The sequence below is a fragment of the Anser anser genome (assembly GCF_964211835.1).
Source record: "Anser anser genome assembly, chromosome: 1".
Classification (NCBI taxonomy): domain Eukaryota; kingdom Metazoa; phylum Chordata; class Aves; order Anseriformes; family Anatidae; genus Anser; species Anser anser.
In genome coordinates, this window is record NC_139720.1 from 189676686 (window position 1) to 189694793 (window position 18108).

The 18108-nt window shown below is 45.8% G+C and overlaps 1 protein-coding gene across 17 annotated transcripts in view; it reads right to left on the minus strand.

Moving 5' to 3' along the window:
- The window catches only part of LOC310892755 (uncharacterized protein), a 55538-nt gene that overhangs the window by 34028 nt on the left and 3402 nt on the right, over positions 1–18108 (minus strand). For 8 of the 17 annotated variants that reach the window (XR_014578378.1, XR_014578379.1, XR_014578380.1 and 5 more), the window contains exons 2-3: positions 17735–17816; positions 1263–1418 (exon numbers count right to left, since the gene is read on the minus strand). Coding sequence is in view for 1 of the 17 variants with exons in the window: in XM_083820913.1 (XP_083677039.1) it covers positions 1263–1418; positions 3492–3836 (501 nt within the window). In the remaining 16 variants the exon portion in view is untranslated. Of the gene's footprint in view, positions 1–1262; positions 1419–3491; positions 3891–4667; positions 6902–7046; positions 8883–10348; positions 10865–10911; positions 14993–15844; positions 15983–17734; positions 17817–18108 lie in introns of those variants that run through there. The other 9 variants (XM_083820913.1, XR_014578387.1, XR_014578391.1 and 6 more) reach the window with 9 other exon arrangements.

Genomic DNA, 18108 nt, shown 5'->3' on the forward strand with positions numbered 1-18108 from the left:
TGCATTAGGCAGAGGTTCGTGCTGCTGCATTGGCACTCACAAAATGGATGAGGGCGAGCACAAAATGGGTGAAGGAGAAGGCAGAACGCTCAGCTCGACGCAGAGACCTGCTGAAAACGGTTTGGATGCTGCCACACATACCACATCAAAATTAACTTTTCTAATCCCACGAGATCATTTCTAGTGGTTTGGGTAACGCTGCTGGTAATCCTTTTACAGTTCTGAATGAACTGCTTCCTTTGGCAGGGTGCTAAGACACACTCTGCTAAGTCTTGCACCGAGCTTGGAGGAATTCATTAGTCTTTGGCAGTTTTTACTCGCTGAATAACATATCTGTGATCCCCCACCTGATAAACAATCTGGAAAAGAACCGCAGTTTTTAGGGCTGGATCCTGCTCTGCTACAACACGTGTGGGGAGGAAAAGGGGCTTTGCATAATATCCTCTCCAGCGGGGATTCTCTGGGGCAAGCAGCCTTGAGCCACATTGTTATTCTAAATGACAATAGGCTCTTTCTCCTGCAGCTCACTGCCGACTTTAATGAACGCTTAGCAACTTAATTATCTTTAAAACTGCTACTGCTCTGTTAAAGATTGCTGGAATTGGTCAGTGAATTTAAAAGTTACCAGGGGAAGGGCAGCCGCAGGGGAAGGCACACACCGAAACACTTGGATACAGCTGCCATGCGACCACAGAAGCCTCATTTCCATAAGAAATCAAGCTGAAGCCATTTCAAGGTGAGGGACTGTGGTTAATCACCCCTGACAAACTCATTCATACATCCCCAAACTCCACTGACAAGGAGAGTCGGCCAAGTACAGCCGCAGCTTGGGGAAGAGCAGAACTACAGCTACGCCATGGGCTTCAGAGTATCATGGAATTATAGGATGGGTTGGGTTGGAAGGGACCTTAAAGCCCACCCAGTTCCACCCCCTGCCATGGGCAGGGACACCTCCCACCACACCAGGTTGCCCAAAGCCCCATCCAGCCTGGCCCTGAACACCTCCAGGGATGGGGCATCCACAGCTTCTCTGGGCAGCCTGTGCCAGGACCTCACCACTCTCTGAGGGAAGAATTTCCTCCTAACATCTCATCTACCTCTCCCCTCTTTTAATTTAAAACCATTCCCCCTTGTCCTGTCATTATCTGAGCAGAAATTCACGGGAGCTGCTGTGTGTGCTGGCGTGTCCTGAGGTTTCACAGCATCGTGCTGGCTCAGAGTACTGGGGACGTGGTGGCATAGCTCAGCTCCTGGCTGCTCACCTGCAAAGGACGGGATAAGATCTGCTGGTGTCCACAGCAGGATAAACAAAATACCGGAGAAGTGAAGGGCGAGGCAATGTTTTGTCGTTCTTGGAAGACAGGATTTCTGACACGAGGCGACCGGCTGTCCTGTGGTCTCTGGAGCCACCCTGTCACCTGTGAGGAGCAGGTAGAAATCTAGTAGAAATCTAATAACCTTTGGAGTTTGACTCCAAAATATGCAAAATAAAAATAAATATTTATTTATAATTTACAATATATATAATCTTATTTATAATGTATACTATAAATAAATAAAAATACGAAAAGAAAGCCCCACAACGAAGCCTGGCATTCCAGTTTTGGTATCTTAATTTTTTATTTTTTTTGGTATCTTAATTTTTTTCCTTTATCCTTTTTTTTTAATATATATATATATTTTTTTTTTTAATTTGAAAACTTTCAGCGTGACAGCAAACTGAGCCTTCCCAGCTCACGTGGCAGCACAGCCTAACCGCGCCGGTAAGCGGTGAATAGACGCCTCGCTCCAGCGTGGCCCTAAATTGTACCACTAACATGTGGTTGCAGTCAGACAACACATCCAGGAGGAAATGGCACCTTGTTACTTCCCAGATTATCTGCTCCCTATGGGGTAAATATCCTCGGCATCGCATCGGGGTTTAGCAGCAACGTTCCTATTAAAGTAAATGGGATTGGAGTGAGGGTAAATCCAAGTGCGCGGCGCTGGGATGTTACACCTATAAATCTTCTGCGTCTTACGCTAGCTGCTTTACTCGCTGACAAAAGACAAGTGTTTGCTGCCAGTGCAGGGTTCATAAAGCACAAAAGGAGGGTGTGTGTTCTGCATTGCTTCCTGTAACGCCGACTGCAGCTACAGCGAGGAAGCACGAAGCAGGAAGAAGCGAGGGGATTCCTCAGCTCCTCGGCGGCTGCAGCCTGGTTAGAGGAAGGAATTCAGCTTTTCAGTTGCAAAGTTTGCATTTCACTTCAGTTACATGGTGATAAAGTTACTTCTACAACAACAGCTACCGTAGCCAGAGAGCACCGTAGGCAACAGCTACCTTATGGGCCCCTTCCAGGTTACTGGTCTTGTGCTAAGCATTTTTTTCTGAAAACCTAGTTTATTTTCCATGTGTCTATCCCATTGTGGTGGTGGTCGGCAAGCGCCTCAGTTTACTGAGCAGCAATGGCTTGGACAGGCCCTTTCCTTCAGAGAGCTACCTTAAAACAAATAACTTGTGTGACTTTGGAAAAAAATTGCCTGCTCTCCAGTAGGCGTCCTTGCAGGGCTTATAGGATAAATGCAAGCTCCATGTGCAGGATACATAACCCAGCGGTCTGTGTCACCTCACTAGATGGCGTGTGGCTACGCCTGGCACAAGGGGAGATGAGGGAAGACTTGATTCACTGCGTACCTGGCTTCAGCATGGTCCTGCCTCTGCTGTGTATTTAAAAATGTGGACCTACAAGTTAACATTTCAGGGGTGAGAACTGAATTTCCAAGATCAGGGATGCCCACTTAAATGAGCTTTGTATTCAACGAGCTGAAACTTTGGCCTGAAGAGCCCACATGGACCAGGAGTGGAGCGAGGCTGGTAGAAAAGAGGTTTATGGACCCAACCCGTCTCAAAGGGAAAACATGCTTCCCGAGACACGAGCTCTACCAATCTGAAACAGGCGCCTGAAGGAGGGCTTATGTGTCTGCTTTCTACAGCTCGGCCAGCTGGTCTAATAAACGGCCTTATCTCTTCCTATAAATCCTGCCTTGCTTATAGCCTGACATCATTACTGCTGCAGCACCACTGAAACGATATCCAAAACTTTGTGCCATTATTTTAAAGGCAAGCCATAAAGGTTAATTTGCGCTCTCCCTCTCTCTCTCTGGTGCAAACCCCGGTGTGGCTGCCCTCTTTTGTTCTTGAATTAACTATTTATGCCAGCCGCTTTGGAGGAGAACAAGACCCTAGCTCTGCCCCGAGGCACTTAGTCTCTCGGGATAACGCCGGATCACCCTCACGTGCAGTATGAATCTGCTCCTTTCTGCTCGGGAAAACGGGCATTAAACCTTCAAGGTCTTGAGATGAACTGCAGAAGTAACTGGATCCAGTGAAGATGCTGCTGGTTCCTGAACCCACACTGGACCACGGGCCCCTGGGAAGCTCTCAGGCTGCTTCCTGAGAGCGAAGCTGCGTGAATGTGCAGTTTCACAACTGGCCTAAGCTGACCTACCCTGGGCTCCTGCCAGAAGGGAGCTCCCCCAGCCGGCCGCACGCCCTCGCTCTCTCCCCTGCGCTGACACTTGTGCTTCTTTGGCTGCTCGGCCCGTGGCACCGGGGGCCGCTTGGTCTCGGAGCAATCCTCCCTCCTTGTTCTCCCTTCCGTAGGGTTAATCTGCAGGACGTTCAGCGTGCTGGCTGGCTGAGTGGCCGTGTGGATGCCAGGGCTGGCCCAAGGAGATGTGGTGGGTGCGAGACCGGCCCTTCTGGCAGCAGCGTCGACTTCAGCCGCTGGGCACTGCTGGGGCTGTGAACCCGAAATGGGTTTCTGAGGCACCTCGCAAACCCCCAAAGCCATGGGGGGTCAGGGCCGGCAGCTGCCTTGGGATGGGATGCAAACATTCCTCCGTGCCTTTGAACATAGAGAGAAGGGGGTTAACAGCCATCTGTTAAAGAACAGTGCCATGCATCTGATATACACATAACCGAGGGGTTTTCCTGTGGTATTTGGGCCTAAGGTGCTTACGGTTTTATTATCCAGCCATGCACCAACCTTCCTCTCCAGCTCCAGCAAGGCAAGCACTAGATTTAACACCCGACACACCACGGTTGTAGCTACAACAGCACTTCGCAGTCTGGCCCTTATCGGTCAGCAGCGCCATAACATGGGCAACGCACTCTCCAGGGAACAAAGTGACAGCCAAAATCGAGTGGCTTCCCATGTTGTTTAAGGCTGATAGTGGTTTAGGATAGGAGATGTATTGTGATGGGTGCCCGGGGAGGGCATCTGGTGACGTGCCAGTGATGCAGCTGCACGGGGAGCCATGCAGAGCTCACTTTCCCTTATCGCAGTGCTCACACTGTGATAAAGGAAAACTGGGGCAAGCGCTGGCACCTGGCTGAACAAGGCCCCCCAGGCATTCCCTGAAGCGGGAGCTCGTTCCTCCCTTGCTGTGTCAGGTTTGTGTAGGCACTGTAAGAGGAAGCTGCACGGCAGGACGAGTTCTACCAGGGCTTACCCACAGCAGCCCCTCCAGTAACCTTGCCCTGAAGCCAAGGCGGATTAGAGACAAGACGATAATGGGAGAGAAAATCGGGGTCACAGGATGGTTTATAATCAGTTCTGTAGGAGAGGTAGGTCACCACCTATCTTTCTTATTTCTTCTTATTCTAATTCCATTAAATTCACCTTGGTGTCTTTGATCAGCTCGCTCAGCAAAGCTGGCCTCTGAACGCGGTTGTCCCAGCTAATCCATTTGGTTCCCATTTCCCCGTGCCATCACTCACATTTAGTAAGCTGAAACATCTGGATGAACCCAGAGAAGCGATGTCCTTGCCGTCTGTATTCCAAACAGCCTGTGCTCTGAGAGTCACTGCACATACAACACTGCACTTAGCCACCAGTGCCCTCTCAGCTTAGGCTCCTGGGTCTGGGTCCTATTCTGCCGTTCTTTCATTCAATCGCTATTGGGCTCCCAGGGTTTAAAGCTCCCTTACTTTCATTATATTCTGTTTGAATTCCAAAACTGTTCATACGCTTCTCTCCCTCTAGTAAACTTACAGCAACGAGTAGGGATCCCATTAAGAAAGATAGGTTTGGGCTATAGAGAAATGCTGCCAACTACTGTAACAGGAAAACACTACAGCTCCCTTTTGCCCAGAAATAACATTTTCTTGTCATGGGTAAATAGCTATTACGGTTCTTCTGGGAGCAATAATCACAGTCCTTTTCTTCTCCAAAAGGAGCATGCAGTCCTGCAGAGGAGCTGATTTCTCCGAGGCATGTCCAGGCTGCGTCTGCCACTGGACAGGAGTGCGGGGAGCAGAGGGCAAGGAGCATGGCAGAGCAGGGAGCCGAGAGGGACGCTCGGGGGAAGTCACTCCTGCAAGAGGACCACATGACAGAAACCAAAAAAAAGCTGTTCCCCCTCTGCATGGCACGCACAGCGCTTTGCCTGGGCTCCTCTCTGCCTGGGAAAGGATCTTATCTTGGTTTCTGCTCCCTCTCCTCCGTGCCCAGGAACCTGTAATTCTAAAAGCTGAGTCTGCTCATGTGGACGCCTGCGGAGAGGCAGGCGGTGTCCTGGTGTTCAGGAGATCAAGGCGCCATCTCATTTCGGTGTCCTGACGCACGCTGCCTTGCCTCTTCCATTTCCCCTGCCAGCTTTATTTCACATCCTGATCAGGAACAGCACAGGGTGATGGTGTCCTGGTGTCACTGTGCTTTCAGAGCACCTGGTGAACAATTCCTTCGAGCTTGAGTTTCCAGGTACAAAATGACAGTAAAACAAGGAGAGTAAAGCCATTTATCAAACTCAGTTATACCACGAAGAAGAGAGAAATTGATACCGTAATCAGAAGCTAGCCCTCCAGCTACTTTCAGTCTTCTGTGAGCTCTGCCCATAGGACTTCTTTCCTCCCCAAAATGCGCTGTTCTTGATCTTCCTGACTTTAATGAGGTGTCAGCCTGTAGTAATTTCAAGGCAGCTTCTCCAGCTCCATTAGTATCAATCTACCTTGAGAAGAACATTGGCCTCATTAGGCTTTAGTTTGTTTCCTGCCCCACCGTTCATCAGCTAAAGGATGGCTGTGATAACACCTAAGAAATAACGCGTCTCGTGCTTAGAGCCAAAAATCAGGACAAGCGAATCCAGTCCCAGCCACTGACAAGAGATGAATCCCTGCCCCTTTTGGTTTTTTCATTTTCCTGTCTGTAATGGGAGCAACGCTGAGATCTCTTACAGTGGAGTCAGGATTAATGCTTCAGTTTGTAGGATGGTTTGAAATGGTCAAAGAACATCTCAACAAAAGTACGAAGCACTGCTAAAGGGCCCTAAACAAGCACTTTCTGACCTGACACTGCACAGCTGGTCTCCAGTCTGGTCTACCAAAAAATAAGCCCTGATTTGGCTGAACTATTTATTACAGAAGCATAAATTAAATAAATTAATTAACAAACGGACAAACAACAACAACAAAAACACAACTCTTTCAAAAGAGTCTGCTTGTTTCTATATCTCAAATTTGGGTTAATGTGAGAACACCAAATGTATGGCCACAAGCAGAGCTCACGGAAGACTCTGAGACCTTTCTATATCTACACATAATGCTTAGTGCAATATGGCCCAGATCTCTAAGGCCAAGAAGCTGTCTAAGGTCTGTTGCCATAAAAACTACTCATAGATCATGACAACAGCATGAACGAGCAGGTTTCATAACTGACGGGCTAGTCACATCTCGGTAGGCATAAAAACATTTCTTTTCTTGTCACCCAGAGATACGACAACTGATTATACCTGCCTCTTTCGAGTCTTGCTGCAAAACGTGCCTTTTCTGGAGGGGCTCTTCAGCACGAAATGGTGTGCTGTAGGACAGGCGGCTCTTCCTAGCGTGAGGCCCTGGCTCTGGGGCTGCAGGTTGCTGCTGTCAGCAGGAAAACACATTTAAGGTATACCCATCTCCCTTCATAGCCCGTGCTGAGCGCTTCCACATCCCACCGAACCCGAACACTGTTCCTCCTCCAGGTGGCTCTGGCAAAGAGCAGGATCTCGAGCGTGAAGCGGGTTACCTGGTGAAGTAAGGGACTGGCGTGTTTGAGCAGCTCCTCGGCACTGTCCCCTCTTCAGCATCACGGGGAGCTGTGCGGTGTGCGTGGCTCCTCAGCACTGACCTGGCAGGGGCCGGGGAGCACTTCTGGGCATGGGGCCTGGTTCCTTCCCTCCAACAGCCGTGGCTGCGTTTACGCTGGGTCTTTGGGAAGCACAGAAACCCAACCTAGGAAACGTGGCTCATATTCCTAGCAGACGATGCTGAAGCAGGAAATGCCTTAAATATATATCTGGCCTTGAAGCAGGGAATACCAGAACCCCAGCCTCACGCAAGGCATTGCGATACGCATGTCCTCTGCTCGTCCAGAGCTGCTCCCACGTCGTCTGTGCGCCTTGCAGCTCGGCCTCCCCGGGGAACGCTGTGTTTGCTGCTACATTTGCACACCAGCCAGCAGCTTGCTTTCTGCTCTGTCAATGCAACTGGCATGCTCTGCTGGTACGCTTCGGAGGGGATAACGCCGTCCTTTTTCCTGCTGTTGATTGTTTACCGGAGGTGCCTCCTTTCTGACAAACAAAAGGGATGGATTCTGGGCAATTTAGCAATAATCAAGAGCAGGATGGCTTTACAATACGCACAGCACAGTGCGTAGGGCTCCACAAAAGCCTGGAACACCAGGCAGCTTGCAGCAAGCCTTGGGCTCGCAGAAGCTGAGCCGTTACAGCGCCCCGCTAATGATAATGGCAACAAACTTTGTCTGCCCTGCAAATCACAGCGTGTAGAAACCTCCCAACTGGTGGTGGAACAACAGAACGGGAAGCCTATGACATAAAACACTTGAAAGGGAAGCCTTAGGGTACGTTTAGCACAGAGTGGGTACTCCTTATGGGACTATTTAAAAAAAAAACATGGACAACTTTTGCCTACCAGTGTAGCTCTGTCAAAGTCAACACAACACAGACATCGAGACTTCACGCAGACGAAGTTTGCTCAGGTACAGAAGAGCAGAGAAGACCTCCCACGTGGATCAGTCATCCGGCTCTGACCCTCGGCACAGAAATCCTTCAGAGATCTTTTGGGGTTTCTTTTTTCGTTTGACAGACAGCTGACACGCGAAATGGGATGTGTGTCTCCTGGCAGGGTTTATTTCATGCCAGAGCTGCGGGGTGGCATGCTTCCTACCTGCGGTGCAGCCCCAGGTGCTCCTGCAGCAGGGCCTGGGTGGTTGTTAGTCTTGGGATAAGCTAAACCACTTCGGGTAATTTGTCGTAGCCCTAGATACAGGCCTAATTAGAGGCTGCGTGAAGAGATAGCCCAAAGCCAGCAGAGAAACCTCTAATGTACAGCCTGCACCAAAGGAATGGGAGCTGCGTGGGTAGAGCTCATTGATCAAATGGGGATATTTAACTTGGGGGTGTCCACTTGTGAGTTAACCACCTTAGGACCCCTTTTTAAGTCACAGAGAAATTGGCATTTTTAGCAGGCATTAGGAACTCACACTCAGTTGGGCTAAATCGTGCCTCGCAAGCTCCTGCTGCTCTCCGCTGACAATAAAGGCAGTCAGGCACGACCAGCCCACAGGTAAATGTCTGTTAGGAGCGCTGGGTGAGATAAATCCCCTTTCACACGTCTTTGTTTTGACACGGGGATGCTACACACTACGGGGCTGCTGCCAGGAGCAGGGCTACGGCGGGTGCCTGGCGTGGAGGAACAGAGAGACGCGGTGACAGACACAGCAAAACCCTTTGGGAACGCGGCCACTGAAGCAACCATGACTTCATTAGACTTGCTCAAGATGCCCTCTAGCCTAGACCTTTCACCTCATTTAATGTTTTCTTGGCCTCGATCACTCATAATTCTGAAATGAGAGAAAAAAATAAAGGAAAAAAAAATCTTGTTTCGGCTCCGGTTTTCAAACTGAGGCCGTTTGATTTGGAAGGCTGCATTGAAGTCTGTGCTACTGATTGATTTCAGGTTTATTATATTTTCCCCTTTGAAACATGCTACAGTAAAAAAAAAAGTCTGTACACTTTGTCGTTTTTCATGTAGCCCCCTCCCCCCCCCCCTTTTTTTTTTCCAATCTTAGCAAATGCTCAGTCTTTTCCACTTCAATAGCTTGAAATTCTCCCCTGGGAACCCTAAGCTCTTTAAATATTTTTAGGTTGCCAGATTTCTTATGTTCTCTCTCCAGGAAGCCAATTTTGTTTCTAAGCTCTTGAGAGTAGTCCAGCTTCATCTTTTGCGCACTCACTGCATCACAATAAAATGCTGCCTAATTGCTGCCTCAGCTGAGTCCCAAAGGTGCTGGGGTTTGTCTCTAGGCTACAGTTGTGGACAATAAACTCTTCTCAGACTGGAGTTAAGCCTTTTTATTATTTAAATCTGAGTCATGTAAAATTAGTTTACTAGCAAGTAACCCGCAAAGATCTGGTATGGAAAGAAACTCCCACATATTGTTTTCCAACAGGATGAGAGAACGATCAGATAGAAAGATCTGCAAGCAGCCCGTAATACGAGACGTAGAAAGACCAACGTTTAATTCAGCCAAAAAGACACGAGAGCGTTTCCGTGAGACTAGCAGTTACTCTCAGACCTCAGCTGTTTGGTGCTCTTTAGCTTCAAATTGAAACTGGTGGTATTAAAAAAACTCCCTTTTCTTTTCCTCTAGCTTATCCATAACCTGAAATGCTATGAAAGAGGGAAAGGCAGCTGTGGATAACAAATGCCAGATGAGCAAGAGCTTTCTTTTCTCAGGCTAGCACAACAGCCGGAGCACTCACTGAACATCCAGCAAGAAAATCATCAAGAACATACTAAGACTGGGTGGCCACATCTCCATTAAGCTTGAGAAGACTCCTGCGGCAAGGGGAAAGTGGACAATATAGGGAGAGAGAATGAACGAATCCCCTTTTCCTCACCAGGACCATATTCAGCCATCCTCAAGAGCAAAAGATGACAGCTGTAAACTGCATACACACGCATTTTCTCCCTTTGTGTTCTTTTTTTAATCTGTATTTTAAGGTGTTTATGTTGTAGAATATAGCTTCTAATGATAGCGCATACTCCAAGGACAATACAGCAGAAAGACTTCTTGATTATTCTCTGAGACTGCAATTTCTCAAGACAACACTTGTCTTTAGGTGCACTGGGTGCTGTAGACCCAAATCCACAGCCTTAACTAGGCAAAAAATGAAGCTGGAAGAGATCTCTCCATTTTCTCCAAAAGGTTAGGCTGGCCTTTAATCAGAAAAGGACAAAGATAGAGGGGACGTGACAAGTCTTTGCAGCGGTCTTGGCAGCACACCTGTAACCTGGGACACTCACCAGTGAGGAGAGCACACATCCACGTCAGGACGAGCTGATTTAAAGGGCTCTCGTATGGCTCGTTTCGTCAGCACAGAGTACGTGCATAAAAGGCAGATGGATCCCTCTGCGGTGACTGCAAGGAGACTGCTAACTACACACAGCACACTCGCTGCGCGACGACCCCTCCTGTTGCTGGGGTCTCTCATTCCTCAGTTAGATTCGTCTCAATCGCTTCTCGAGAACATAGCGGCAGGCACGATGCGGGCTGCAGAGCCGTCACTACTAACAGTGACGCATAAAGCAGGAAGGATGTGCAGGTCTGAAGTCGATTTTGGCAGACAGCAGTCGGGGAAGCTAGGACACGATTTCAGCCTTATTCAGATCAAGGGGAAACTTGCCACTGATGTCAGTGGGACGAAGACTTCGCTCCACGTGTCTGACTGTAATCCGAGAACGCGTATTCTGCAAGTCCTGGAGCCTCGGTGAAAATGGGACCCCACAGAGCTCATCTCGGATTCATTGCCTGAAATAAAACTACAAGGATTTGGGGTCTCTTTTTAGTTATCTGTAAAACAAGCATGATAATACTTTGAGTGCTAAACAATACAAGGTGTGTAGGAAGAGAAAATATCTTTTATTAGGCCAACTGATATAGCTGGGGAAAAGGAGACAAGCTTTCAGGCTTGCCTGAAGTGCTTTGAGATGCTCTGATGAAAGGTGTTAGAGCTGTGCAAGGGATCATTAAATTACATTCTTCCTCTCTCTGGAAATCATTTAGTGATATTTCAAAGGAAAGATGCTGTACAGAAATAACCAATTTCTATTGCAAATTCTGTCTGGAGCTAAATATCTTCCTTCCTCTCTCTTTATGAACTAATCTAAAGAAAAATATGTTTCAAATTAACATGTTAAGGATATTTTTGTGGTATACCGTATAGTCCTGAGAATCGTGCTGTATTAAAGGTAACTTGCAAGATCCTGGAGCATATTTCTGTACACACAAATAAAATGGCTGGATTTGTGTTTAAAATTAGAAAGTGAAGAAACTCAGTGAAAACAGCAAGGGGGGAAAAAAGGGAAGATAAGATACAAAAATTACATTATGCTTGTAAAAACTGCCTAACAAGTCTCAACATTTTCGCTGTTTAGTGTAGCCATCGTGCCTTCGAGAGCAGTGAACCAGTCAGAGGCCAGAAAAGAGTGAGAGAAACAATCCAATTCTTAATCCCCTCCTCCCCCCGATGTATCAGGAAGGACAGAACGAACTGGGATTGCTCAACCTGAGCTAGTGCTGAGTGACGGACTAACAACATAATGGTATTGCAATTGTAAGCGTACCAGGAAATATCAGTGCTCCCGTGGAGTTACTGGATCACGGAGATTACCGGGGGCCGGGAAGGGGCAGGTGAGAGCAGGCGTTGGTTTGGTTTAGTTTCTAAATTCAAGTAATGCGGAACGAAGAGGAAGCTCCAGGGCCCCAGTGTCACTTTATCCTACAACATCCATTAGAGTGTGGTGGACAGGAACAGGAACAGTCCAGGATCAGGTCAAACTGGCCGCAGGACAGGGGGCTGAGGGAGGGCTGAGATGGAGAAAGACCTTCCTCCTCCCCCAGCCCAGTCTCCAGACCTTAACTCCACTTACACTTTATCTGAGAGGCTTAACTGCGCATAAATCCTGCTAGTATCACAACAGTGCTTTATTTCAGTGTCAAGATACAAACGATGTCAAGAATAGAGGAAACTGGAGGGAAGTGGGAATAATAATCTCCAAATACACAGAAAGTAGTCATAAAGAAGAATGAAACAGACTGCTACTTGTGTCCATTAGCTTACAAGCAATGGAGTTAAACTGCAGTTAAAGACATTTACATTAGACAATTGCCCAGGATTAAGGAAAATAAATATAAACTGTCCAGAGAAACAGTGAAATTTTCATTGCTGGGATGTGTAAAAAAAAAAAAAACAACATAAATAAACATTACCAAAAGTTTTGCTATTGATGATTGTCCACTGAAGCAGAGAATAGGCTTGGTGATTTGTTTGAGAAGGGTTACAGTGTGTGACCGGGTTTTCCTGGATGTATTCTCTGTTTCACTCTGGAAGATACTGCTGAAGATTTTCCGTTTGTGCGAGGTTTTGAGATTCATTCCTCTGAAAATATTTGTCTAAGACTGGAGGGGCCATTTATCTTCTGAAGTGCCTGTTCCTCTCCGCTGATCACAGACGCAATTGCAGATGACTGGCTTAGTGCGGACACCTACTTCTTGAATCCATAAAGTCAGATGAGACAATTCCCACCCTTAATAGCAAACTGTGTCCTTTTTAATATATTCCTAGATATAACACTCACACCTCCATTATTCACTCCAGCTATAATTACTTGTTTTGCATGGATGAGGTGGCACCCAGAACACATAACCATGATGTTATTTATTGTCCTGTATTAGTAATTTTATCACATTACACTTGGATGCCATATGGTACAATCAAGAATACAATAAAAGTTTCCTATGCAACATATGAAAGCTTCCATACAACAATTAAATATAACCTACTCCACTTTTACACTCCCTTCCTACGGAGAATATCACTGAATTACATGGTATCTCAGTGAGGAGAATTTTATTTTTAGATCTAAGAGCCAGCCAAAGCTCTGTTGAGTTGCAGGTAGAGCTATCAACCAGGGATGCAAGCGGCTTTATTTCAGCAGCATGTATGAAATGTTCAGATGCTTGTGATACATGGCATTAACCACTTCTGTTATCAAAATTTGTTTACAATTACAGTTAATCCGTCTGAACCTATGTAGTTATATTGTACACATTCCTCCGCGAGACTAAACTGGGCACATAGACATCTACACTGAGTCTACAGAGCAATAAGAGGGAACAAGTTTGAGCATCCACTTGTCCCCACTGCTTAACTGTTTGCGTTCTCCTTGGGAATCTGTCGAGGTACATCTCCTACCTTCAGGATAAGGCATGGATCTCGGGATTACTCCCAAGCAGAAATAAGGCCACAAACTTTATATTTGGATCCCTCAGATCCATGTTGTTGTCCAACACTATTCTAGTAGACTCAGCAAACCCCCTACCCAGACGCCCTCACTTGTATCACAGGTCATATAATACATACGTTTCATTTCAAGCTATAACAACATCACTCTGATAGGTTGTTGTACAGCCCTGACATATCACAATGTAAGCTGAAAAACACATTAAAATAATAATTCTGCTCCAGGGCTAGGAGGATGCCTCAAGCTCCAGGTTAGAGGGCTGTGTGTCATGGAAAGGACACTGTAGCAGTGCTAAGCAGCTGGGTGTGCGCCAGTGATTCTTGAGGAATGCCTTCAGTCTTACTTACATGGAGAAAGACCAGAAAGAGGTGAGATTTCAGCTACAAGAAGCAATTAGCCAGGTCATGTCGTAGATAAATGCATATGTCATAGATAAATATGTAACTAAACAATCTCTTCACAGGTTATTAAGAAGCCTATCCTGATGGCTACACAACTTTAAAAAGCAGCGCCCCAGATACCATGTAAAATTATTAACCATTACAAGCCATTAACCATTCTCTCAGCTCATTGGGTCTGTGGCCAGCGTTCCTAATTGTTTTAAAAGCATACTGTTTTAAAACACGATAGTTAATTCTATACCAACGTTAAATCTCTTAACTGCTAGAGACTGCAAAAGTGTCCCAGCAGTAGTCACCGGCAGCAGTAAATCCCTCTGAACTGGAAGGGCTTTTAATAATCAGAAAATGAAGTTTTAGTCTGTCACATGTTTGCGGCTGAGCGTGAGTGTAGTCTGTGGTGCTGTGTACGAGGACCAGTGGGTGGGATTCAGCTGGCCCAATGCCGCTATTTCACGTCTGACAAAGGCAGCCTGCCTCTCTCCGCAGTCACGGTCTTACAGAACTGCTTCGTTTTCGTCATACAGCAGGTATCTAGCAGAGGTTGTTTGAAGCACCACCCAAAAGGTCAGGTTTTCCAGCGATCTTGAAAGGAATCTAAGGCGGCTAGCTCGTGTGCAGGTATCTGCACTGTAAATCATTAAATTTAGGTAAATTGCATTGAGTGTGTCTCTGACGAAACGTCAGCAGCTCTTGGCTGAAGGACAGGTAACTTCTGCTACTCAACCCTGACTGCAGTTGCTCTGTGTTAGCGGCTACCCCGTGCTTTTACGTTAATTTCTAAACTTCAGCAGACCTTTTCATGGTACATTTGTAAATCCTGTAAGCTACTCTGGTTGTAAATGATGGCCATTGTTACGTGAATAACACAGACATAAGGTTAGCTTATCTCTTTCACACAGTGATGCAAACTATAACAGACCTCCAGGATATTTGTGAAACACGAATGGTATAAAAATCACATATACAAACAGACATGCTTTGATAAAGGACGTAGTCTCCTTTCCTTAAATCCTGAAGCTGAATAGATCTTTTTCTTGGTAGGACACTTGGCAGACAGGTCCCAGAGCTTGATTAATTGCTGCCTCTTGCTGAAGCTCCTTGCTGCCTCGGCTATGTAGGTTTAACTGTTTACAAGATCGTACAACGCACCAGATCAGAGATGTGGTCTGGGTGAAAAGCAACGACTTCTTTCTCAGGGTGCCTTTTAATCCAGCTGATTTCACCAGCCTATCCGGCAGTGCCGCTGCACAAACAGCCGTACCAGCACAAGCAACAGAGTGATAAGCGAAAGCAAGAACAAGTGTTGAGGGGTGGAGATCAGCTAACTTGGTTTTGTTGCCAAGGAAAAGATGCAAAGAATAGCACAGAACAGCTCTCAAAGTTGAAGAGGCTCCTCCAGATGATAATTCAGAGCAGAAGCCTCGCTAACATAGTCTGAATTGCTCCCTGGAGGAGCCTCTCTCACTCCTTCAACTATGCAAGGCATCTAGGGAGACAAGCCTCCTAATTTAGGCATGTAAGTTAGATGTTTAAACGTATGCAGTGAATATTTCCCCCGAGAATGTGAATGGGATGTTATAATAATTTGAAATATGTTTAACCGAAGCTATGATAACGATGTCTGTTCTTTTACAAGATACTGTCTTTGCGCCACTGACCCTCCGCTGACACAATAATGTTTCTCATTTGTTAGACAAACGAACAAAGTTAAGAAATGCACATCTTCCACACGCAGTCCAAATTTTAAAGTTAAAAAAAGATTCCCAATTTTACTCTCAAAATACAAACCAGATTAAGTCGTTCACATGGAAACCACGGCATGTTCCCTATAGCAATCACATTAGAGGACCAGAAAGGGACAAAGTGATTATTGAAACGATCACCAGCATATCTTATTCATTTTTTTGTTCTCCTTGAGCACTTTTTAGAAGTTTTCATGGATGATTTTGGCTAATTACGTTCTGGTAATTACATTTTGCCATTTAGTACATTGCTCCTATCCACTCAGAACTTTTTACACGTTACTTGCTGGAAGTAAGAAGTTACGGATAAATGACAAAAGTTGTTTTTGATTCATGGGCATTGGTTTGCTTACCTCTTGCACTCCTGACTTGCACATTCTTGATTCTTAGGCACACGCCAGAACACAAATTTTCAGTGTATTTTTCTCTGTACATAACCACCTTCACTGCCGTTGCTCACACCACTGTTCAAAGGACTGTTCCAGACAATCCTAAAAAGGACTTCTGATACTTTAAAGGACACTTTTTGGACGTAGCTATCTCCTACTCTAGATGAACATGTTTACAGGAATGGACTGTTAAAGCCAATTCGTCTTCTAAAACCCCACACTGCAGAACTGGATCTAAAATGCCTAAGAAACGGAAGATGCTGGACAAGGCACTAATACGTATTAGACCATGCTTTGTTTATTCTACTGGTTTCCACATCTGAGCAGTGCGTGATAAAAAGCTGCCCAACCACTCCCTTATTTGAAACTTCCACGTTTAAGTCAGAGACATATTTCCAGGGGAAGGAGAATAATACATACCAGCATGACTTAAATTTATGCCTGTGTCTGAGTTAACACTATGGCAGGTTAGCATCCTATGGTTCTGTGATCGTCTCCCCTCAGCCCTCGTACTTCAGTAAAACAGCTGCCTGCGGGTCATGCGTAACACCACAACCGTGCACAGAAGTGGGTGCTGCAAGCAGCAGTCAGCGCGGAGCAGTCGGTCACTTTATGCACGCTGACTGGGCAGCTTGTTGCCAGATGAAATATTTAACAGCTACGTCCTGCCTACCTTGTGCTCAGCAGAGGCACCAGCTGAGCCCATGCTTTCTACCAGGCCACTTACTGAAAACTAAAAGGAACTCAGTTATCGTTAAGGCTTCCACCCTTTTCTCAAATGTAGTAGAAATTGGCCAACAAGGGTCAAAATCACTGCAGTGGGACAGACTGTGTGCAACTCCAAAATGTCGTACCTTTAGCAAACCAGTCTAAAATCCACACCCCACCACAGAAGAATTATATTACCAAATATTTTTTTCCTTAATTGTGCATCATAGATTTATTCTTAGTTGTCAACCCTCACACACGGATGAAATTGGCACAACTCTGCCACCTTACACTGTCTGGTGACCTGTCACAGGGCTGGGATGACGTGACCGGATTTTTCTTTTCCTGCCCTCAGTTTTCAGGTAACAATTGCTGACATGCAGCTTCGTGGGCCTGGCTCCACTTTCTCTGAGGTTTCTGTCCAAGCCTTACTCTCTTTTTGACCTCTGTAAACTGCTTTCTTAATCCTTCTCCAAAGACTAATACTGTAGCAGATGCAAAATGCGTCTGCATATTAAGTATACACAGAAAAGAAACTCAGTATCCTAATTTCTGATAATTCTTTCAATTTCTGTCCAAAGACTCCAAGCAGAATTACTGTTTTTTTTTTTTTTTTTTTTTTTTCCAACTTACTGCGAGCTTATTTCAACCCATCTCAGAGATGTACATTTTTTCTACCCGTACTTTTCATTAATTTGTCACTGGCTCGTTCTTCATCATTTTAATCAACCTAGTCATAACTATCATGACATCTTTCTCTCTCTGTGGCTCTAATGATGCAACAAACACCTTAGGTAGTACTCCTCTCATCTAGCTTTATGCATCTACAGTTGCAAACACCCACATTTATGGTGATTGGCTAAGCTCTTCAATAGCACTGGAAAAAATATTAAACACAGTCAGGACACAGTCCACCTTGGTCAAAGAGGGAAGTACCTCCCTCTCTCTCCACCATGAAAAAAACAAGCAGAAGGCTAATTCAGATGCACAAGTCTACAAGGCAGACGTCCACGTGTCACCAGTTAAATACAATAAACTGTGGCCATGTCTACTCTCATTTTCTGGCTAAATTGAAGTCTCATTTGAAAATGAACTGCTTTCCCTTGAACTGTTCTTTGTTAACAATCCATAGCATTTGAGACGTACCTTGCGTGAAAGATGTTGGCTATATCCTTCTGCGTTGCCACTCCACCACAGATTCTGGAGGTTCAGGCTCTGACATTCTTGCCTAGAAGAGAAATTGGTGGATGCGTCATTCTGATAAATATCATACAATAAAAACACATAGGCAGAAGAATTACTATGTGTGCATGGAAATTAACAGAGGGTATCCACTGGTGCCTTTACTGAGTTGTACATAACTTCCCTTAGAAGGTTAACGTCCATGGATATGTTACTTGCTCCCTCTTTTCCTTATTGCTTCCCTACATTTTTTTACCTCCCATTATTACAGCATTTCTCAATGCAACCTGTAAGACCTTTGGTAGAGTTATGTTTGCACGTGAGCATTAAACAATATT